The sequence below is a fragment of the Protobothrops mucrosquamatus genome, unplaced genomic scaffold (assembly GCF_001527695.2).
Source record: "Protobothrops mucrosquamatus isolate PMUCROS unplaced genomic scaffold, P.Mucros_1.0 scaffold324, whole genome shotgun sequence".
In the NCBI taxonomy this organism is placed as follows: domain Eukaryota; kingdom Metazoa; phylum Chordata; class Lepidosauria; order Squamata; family Viperidae; genus Protobothrops; species Protobothrops mucrosquamatus.
In genome coordinates, this window is record NW_015386663.1 from 29,057 (window position 1) to 37,537 (window position 8,481).

At 45.5% G+C, this 8,481-nt stretch overlaps 1 protein-coding gene across 1 annotated transcript in view; it reads right to left on the bottom strand.

Moving 5' to 3' along the window:
* Window positions 1–1,121: 1,121 nt before the first annotated feature.
* CHPF (chondroitin polymerizing factor) overlaps window positions 1,122–8,481 on the bottom strand; it is a 22,827-nt gene continuing 15,467 nt past the window's right edge. Inside the window, exon 4 of the mRNA XM_015815183.1 lies at window positions 1,122–3,260. Within this exon, the coding sequence (XP_015670669.1) occupies window positions 1,995–3,260 (1,266 nt within the window). The 3' untranslated portion in view covers window positions 1,122–1,994. The remainder of the gene's footprint in view (window positions 3,261–8,481) is intronic.

An 8,481-nucleotide genomic window follows, 5' to 3' on the forward strand; every position in this document is an offset into this window, starting at 1 on the left:
GGTGCTTCTAAACCACAGGTCGGCAACCTGCGGCTCTGGAGCCGCATGTGGCTCTTTAAGCCTTCCCCTGCGGCTCCCAGCCTCCTCTGCCATTTTCAGAGAGAGACAGAGACAGAGAGAGGCACTTGCCTTCCCTTTTCTCTCTCTCTCTCTCTTTCTGTGTTTGTGTGTAAAAAAGAGAGTGGTCTCACGGTGTTCTCGGAGGAGCTGAAAAGCTTATTGGGCGGGGCTCCCCCCTTTGCTGCGTCTCTGCAGGAAGCAGGAAACAGGAAGGGCAGGAGAGAGCTAGCTAGCCCAGCTATGCTGGCTCAGGAATTCTGGGAGTTGAAGTCCATGAGTCATAAAAGAGCCGAGGTTGCCTACCCCTGAGCTTATATATATATATATATGCGGCTCCCAGTGTTTTGTTTTCGGTGGGAAACGGGTCCAAGTGGCTCTTTGAGTGTTTTGGGTTGCCTACCCCTGTTCTAAACTGACATAACATTTTCCTGTTGGGTAACACAGTGATGTTTTGAATGCCTCCTGAGATTCCTGGGTGTTCTTCACTGCAGCATGTCTGAAGGTGGGGCCTGGAAATCCCCTACTTTCCTCTGTGAGTATTCTTCCTTCAGCTCCGGTGTTTTCATCTATCTTCCACCCAGCCCTTCATATTCCTGCTATGACCTTTCTTTCCACCCACAGGCTCTTTTGTGGACTCACCGCCCCATTTCAACTGAGCCTCCAATTCCATTTTTAGTTTTCTCATTGACTACTCTATTGATAACTATTCTCCAACAGGAAATCATAGGCTTGGAGAATATTCTATAAAATTGGAGCTGCATAGCCAAAGGGTGGCTGCAATTTATAGGCAGAAGTTAGTTTTATCTGTTCTTCCATACTTTCAGACATCTAGTAAAACCGAAGATGCTAATTTCACAGCTGTTCTTTTTGGGTTCTTTCATTTAAAAGATCCAGCTGCTCTTTTCTAGTTTTAGGGAGCGCACACTGATTTCCCAGAAGCTCCATTGTAGAAATAGTCCCCATCTGCTCCCCAATATCTCTCTGCCATATACATAGCCATAACAGAAAAAAATTATCAACACACACCTTGCTTTTCACTCCAGTTTATTAAAATGTAAGGTTTTTTTTTTAAATCACTGAATCCACGTTAAATATAATCCCACTGGAGAGCCAAGCTCCATCTCTTCCCTCTATTCTGGGCTTGCCAGCTCCCCGATCCAATGCCAGGCTGGCCCACACATGCCCCTCTGAGTTCTGGGCAAGGGCATCAGGCTGCAAGATAGCAACTACACAAAACTGCAGACAACAGCAGACAACAAAATGGCAGCAGGCCAGGGCAAGAAATGGGGTTTGACCCCTCAGAGCCAGAGCCAGCCTGACCTAAGGGGCAGTTGAGCTCTCCTTGCAAGAGCTGCGATCGTTCCCTTTCCCCTTGGATCCTAAGCAGCGGCTAAAGCAGCCCGAGTCATGGTTTCCACGAAGAGTGTCACAGGACAAATAAAATACAACAGGAATCCCTCAGCCCTCTCACCCACTTAATGAGGAGCTGCAAACCAAAGTCCAGGAGATTGATTTAGTTGCTCCCCAAACTGAGAAATCCTGAGGGGGCCGGCTAGCACTCCATCCCCCAGTAGTCCCACAAACCAGACACCCAGCCTCCTCCACATCAACACATCCCCCTTTTTGCTGACGTTTCTGAAAACCCTTCTAGCTGTCTTGGCAGCCACCAGGCAGGAACTGGGGCCCTGAGCCATCCTGCCTGCTGGCCCTCATGCCTGGGAGAGAGGTTGAACTTCTCCTCAGCAAACAGAGCAAGAGACAGCCCTGGGGTGGGACCAGACACCGCCCATTTCCATTCTCTTCCACCATCTGTAAAGCCAGCCGGGACCCCCGAGGTTCAGAGCCTAAGCAGTCATAGTCAGCTCTCCTCTGCCATTTCAGGAAGTGATGGTAGGGAAGCGGATGGGCCGAGAGAGGCAGGGGAGAGCTTGGCCTCAGGTACTGTTGCCCTGCTCCTGCTCAAAGAGCACCATGGCCAGTTGGGACCGGGAGCCCAAGCCCTCCAAGCTGCTCTGCACACAGCGGTGATACTGTTCCTCGCTCAGCCGGGGATTGCAGATCTGGGGCCTGAAGGGCTGCAGGAGGGCAGGCTCGACTGCACGGAAGACATGCAGATTGGAATACTTGACAAAAAGGTCATAGATGTCCATGGTCTCCAGGAGATCCTCATTGTCCTGGGCATCGACTGCCATCCGGGTGCGTGCCGCCATATAGTCAGCATTGTAAAAGCAAGCTTCACCGAAAACCTCGCGGTCGAAATGGCCAGCATCACGCACTAGGTCTAAGCCAGAAAGTGGGGGAGGCTGGTTGTGGAAAGCAATTGTGGGGTTGTAGCCCTGAAAATGGATGGGGAAGAAGACCTGCCAGCTGTTGATAGTGTTCATGCGGCACCGGTTGAGGAACTCGGTGGTGACTTCAGTGCTCACTCCGGCCACAAAGAAGAGCGTATCTACAGGATGCTTCTTGGAGATGATGTCCATCACCTTAATCTGGGAGGGCACATCCGTCTTTACACTAATCCAAGGAATCTTCACCTGAGGGTGGCGCCGCTCATATTCTGTGATGTGTGCTTTCACGGCCCCAAAAACATCATTCTGAGCCACCTTCTGGGCTTCAAAAGGATCATAGATGAAGAGGAAGGTCAACACGGCATTCTCGGCATTCTCAAAGGCTGCTGCAGCGTAGACATCAAGGAAATGAGCAGCGTAGTCCTTCTCTGAGGCCGTCAGGGGCAAGATGACATTGACACGGCTGGCTTCTGTTACGTAGGGCATGGGGATAATCTCTACCTCACTGAGAGGGCGCAAGAGATGCACACGTTTGACCAAAGAACGGCTATGCCCCTTCTGGGTCACCACCTCCAACTGCAGATCCAAGGTGTACTCCATGCCCCGGGTAGGATCAAAACGACGGTAGCCATTCAACAGCTGCTGCTTGCGCACATGTAGCACCGGCTGGTATCGGCGGTTCAGCTCTTCCACTGCTGCGGCAACCACGTCAGCTACATCAGCTGCATCTGCCCCCTGGAGCTCACACTTGGGGGCCCCATCCACGCAGGAAAAAGCCGCCTCTTCAGTGAAATAATCCCAGTGAAGCACCTCAAAACGGGTCTTTGGCTGGAAAGGTGGAGGAATGCCTATAGGCCATGTGCTACTCAGCTCCCCATCTGCAGAAAGGCTGCTGGTATTCTGGATCTCCAGCTACAAAAACAAAGTAAGAAAATTAAGGCAAGTTCAGAAACATTTGCTTGGCTGAACCCCAAAAGGCCCCTAAGAATTTGACTCGGATATATCCATGCTGATTCCCAGGGACCTCACCCTTAACTGATTTAGGTGCTAACCCCTCCCCCAAACTTGTTGCTGCAACATAGAGGAGGGGAAGAAAAGGCTGACAGATGAAGTTTTACCCCAAGTCTACACACTGACTCCAATTCAAATGTCCCAGATTGAAAGCCACTTCCAACAATTCCCTCCCCATACTGGCCATTGAATTTCTCTACTTAATACCGGTAGTAGGAAAGAAGGATCAGAAAACAGTTAGGGTTGCAGCCTTATGCTGCTCTGCCACCTGGTGGCAGCATGTCCACAATCAGAGTTCAATTCTGGGGAGCACATTTATCCAATACTTTTTCCCAAGAAGTAAGAGCTTAAGTGTATTTGGGTGGAAACTGGCTACATCATTCATTCACAATAGCCAATACCGGTAGTATACAGTAAATAATATGCAAATATTATTTACGTATTACATATATACAGTAAATATGCAAATCAATCTCTCTCTCTCTCTCTCTCTCTCTCTCTCTCTCTCTCTCTCTCTCACACACACACACACACACACACACACACACACACACACACAAAAATCCTGGAAGCTAAAAGGAAGCCTTAAACCAAATCACTTTTTCTAACTCAATCCTGTTTACAGTCAATGGCCATTAAAACTTCTATTCCTTCTGGAATTGTCTTGACTGAGCCTGGGACGTTTGCATTCAAAACTAATGTCTACACAGCACAATTATTCTTTGCTGTTTGACTGAAAATGTGGTCCAGATTATGTTTCTGCAAGCTGTAATTTCATTCTTAACTTATCCAATGTGTACAATTCCCCCAAAGCTTAATCACAGCAATGTTGGCCTATATGGATATATGCTTCTTGGATCAAGGTGCATTATTTAAATGCCCAATGACAAAATGTGCAAACAGGTCACTTTCTTCTCATTCTCTGTGCCTCAATCATTGCTTTACTTAATTCTGCTTCCATGAGCTATTATTTTCTCTGCTTTTATAGCATAGACTACTCTGAGTATGCAAGGGAAAGGCACATGATACACTCAGGTAGGTGCAATGCTCAAAATAGTTAAGGGTCATATTTTGATATCTTCAAGACAAATGTATAAATTTGATTTTTGTATCAACTGGGCAGGAAAAGAAACTACTGAGTACGGATTAGGAATCATTTAGCCTCCAGGAGGCCCAAACGATCCAACCAAACATCTACCTTCATTATGAAACATCCATCAAAGTCTGCAGAAGCCTACAGCCGTCTCCTGCAGTGCGAACAACATTGGAGGCTTTGATTTTTGAGACACCAAGCCTTAAAGGCAAGCCTCCTTTTATAGGTCTTCAATTCCATGGCACTAAAATCCCACTGTCTGGTTTTTATGGTATATTGCATTTAATTTATGCCACATTAGCTACTGAATGCTTATTACGATGGCATGCACGTGTCAAATTAGTGATTCCTCAAAAATAATTCCAATTTAATCTGGCCCGAGGCTCAGCTCTGCCATCAAAGCTTGCACAACGTGTTTGCTTGTGTTATTATACAACCCTCAGGGTGTACATTTCTGTCAAATAGTTGGTCTAGAGACATAAAAACTCCCCGAACAGACTAGATGCAACATTAGCACCAGAACTTCAAGATCCTTTAATGCTTCAACCTCACCTCCCCTTCTACTTGAAAGAGATCCAGATCTAAAACAGAAGGAGAAGGACCCATGAATTATATCTTACTCTGCAACCAAGTTAGGAGTGAAATTAGCGCAACACTTACCAGAGGGAGTTTACGATGGCATTTATTACCCTTTGGAAACTATTTTTCGGAATTCAGGGAAAACATCATAGCGTTTGGATTTTGGTTAACTGCCCAATTAATATATTCTAATTATTAAATGTAGCAGATTCATTTAGTTAGGATCAGACACAATAAAGTATAGAATCACAGGCTGGAAGGAACTTCAGACGTCTTCTAATCCGCCCCTCTGCTCAAGGCAGGAGACTTGTACCATCCCAGTGAAATGGTTGTCCACTCTACTCTTGAAAACGTCAAGTGATGGACCATCCACAACCCCAGGAGGCAAGCTATTTCATTGATTAATTGGTCTCCCTGTCAGAAAATTTCTCCTAAGTTGGATCTCTCTTTGACAAGCTTCTATCCATTACTTATGCCCTCTTATGCCCTGTAGAATAAGAATAAGTCCATTCTCTCTTCTTTGTCACAGCTCCACAAGAAGTAGAAGATACTTATCATCTCCCCCTAATCCTTCTAATCCTCCTCTTCCATAGGCTAGACATATCTGGCTTCTCCTATGATTTAGTCTTCAGGCCCTTTGACTATTTAGAGTAAAATAATCTGCCCCCAATAGTTTATCTACACAGATACCAACCAATGGTCAGAGATTACACCTTATCTTGGTGACAACCGAATGCCAGCCATGCTTCCTTCACAAGGGGTTTTGAAAGACTTAATTCATCCAAGCAGCAGGCTCTCTTTCCATTCCCCACTGAAAACAACCTCCCTAAAAGGTTATGCTTTCTTTCTTCCTCTTACTCTATTTTTAAGGCAGCAGTCTCCTATATTAATTCACAGCAATAGAAAGAAAACCTATAATAGCAAAAAAAATATTAGTTTAATACTATTAAATGAAATATGATGTATTACAACTGACAATGTCTTGATTCCATATTTTGCCTGCATTTGTTCATGCCTTCGTATTTTGCTGGTTTTACATAAACTAAAAGATTAATAGCAGAGTTATGAAGGCCCAAGTCAGGCCAAAAACTTCTTTGCTTCTAGAATTCACAATTGCAGACTATGAGTCAAGATTAATTTTAGTAGCCAGCGCTGGGCTTAGCAGTCAAAGTAGCAACAGCAGACTCCTGTCTGGACTCATCTGGCAGATTTCCTGAAGCAAAGCTAACTTCTACCTTCTTCTTTTGCCTAATTTGTAATAAGGAAACTGCTATAGGAATGCACAGTAAGATTCAATGGGACAAATAATTATGGGGAAAATTCTAGGACACTTTTGTTTTAATTTCCATATTTTTAAAAGAACCAACATGTCCCTTAATGAAATGTCAGCAAATACATTTAAACTTTCAGAAGCCAACATCAACTGAAAACGTGCATGTTGGTCCATCAGCGACCAAAGTTGTTGATTCACTATGTGTCTACATAGTGGGGGCAGAGGGGGGAAGGTCAAGCCATCTTCTGCCTACTCATCAACAATAACAACTTTTCCCCTAAATATGAGACTCTAGAAAAAGTTCAGAAAAGAGCAACAAAGACGATTAGGGGACTGGAGGCTAAAACATATGAAGAACAGTTGCTGGAATTGGGTATGTCTAAGTTTAATGAAGAGAAGGACTAGGGGTGACATGATAGCAATGTTCCAATATCTCAGGGGTTGCCACAAAGAAGAGGCATCCAAAGCACCTGAGGGCAGGACAAGAAGCAATGGACGGAAATTAATTGAGGAGAGAAACCAACCCAGAACTAAGGAGAAATTTCCTGACAGTTAGAACAATTAATCAGTGGAATGACTTGCTTCCAGAAGTTGTGGGCAATCCATGACTAGAAGTTTTCAAGAAGAGATTGAATAACCATTTGTCTGAAATGGTATAGGGTCTCCTGCTTGAACAGGGGGTTGGACTAGAACAAGGGCTCCCAACTCCCGGTCATGGCCCATTTGGAACTCAGCTGTGCAAGTGGTTGGTGAGCGTGCGTGCAGCTCCTCTCGTGTGAGCGGCGGGCGCAAATGCAAATGCCTACCATTCACACAGAACCATCCCCTCCCCCCTGCCGGGCTGCCAATCCAGAAAGGTTATGGACCATTGGACTAGAAGACCTCTGTTATTTAGTTAGCATATCAAATGTAATTTGAGAAGAAGAAAAGGATTTGCAGAGAAGGAAGGCTTTTGCAAGAAACGGTGGCCAGGAGAAAGATGAAGCCAAGTAAACTCCATATTTTCCTTCAAAATCTGACCCTTTCTCCCGTACAGCCGATTGGTAGGGAAAAAGCAACCATTCAGAATTCAGAGCTCGGGTGGTCATAGAGATCAATTTACCGATCTGCCATTCAAGACTAAAATAATCTCTTAACTGTACTGCTTAATGACTTGAGAATGTAGCACGGGATAAGGAAGGCTAAAAAGCAGAGAGGAAAATATAGATGTCAACATTTCTCTGTATAGAAAGAACAAGCTCGTCAAATGTGCCTTCTGGAATTCTTTCCAGCCCTTTCATAGCAGCTTCACTCTAGATGCGGAGACAGGAGGAAGCGGGTTCAGGCCAGACCCGAAGGCAACATTCTGAGCAGGCGCCTAACTGCCTCTCCCACAAGAACCCACGGAAGGACTTCTTCTGCATTTCCCTTCTCCCTAGCCTGATCCAGATCATTTTCAAACTCAAGTGTTTCTTTAACATGTCAAATTCGGTCCTCTTTTGTTCAGTTTATGAAGAATTAAAGGTGGCTTCGCCTTAACAACCCCTTGTTCAGTGACCATTCAAATGGACGATGGCACTGAACATGGGATACTTATAACAGGTCCTCAGAATTCCAGCTGTTACAGCATTCCCGCATCACATGATCACCGTTTGCAACTTTCTTTGTTGGTTCTGACAAGGAAAATCAGTGGCGAAGCCAGCAGGAGGTTGCAAAGAGAGACCACGTGATGCCCTCACTTAATGACCTGCGGGTAATTTGCCAAACAATGGCAACGGGGAGTGCCAGAATTGCCATCACTATGCTATCACATTGCCAGAATTGTGGCTACTAAAGAGATCCCGATTGTTGGAATTAATCAAGGACTACCTGTACTTTGCTACCGGACAAACAGATAGATGGATAGTCCCTTCAAATAATTTATTTCCAACGTTCTATGGGTTCAAAAAAATAAAGCAGGTTGACACTGCCCACAGTCTGTATTGGCAGGGGGACAGAAGTCGACTCCTAGGCCCCTAACTTGTGGGGTGCCTCAGGGGTCGGTCCTCTCTCCCCTTCTGTTCAATATTTATGTAAAGCCGCTGGGGGAGATCATTCGTGGTTTTGGGGTGGATTTCCATCAGTACGCTGACGATACTCAGCTGTACATCTCCACCCCAGACCACCCCAACGTTGCCCTTGACGTGATGGCCCGTTGC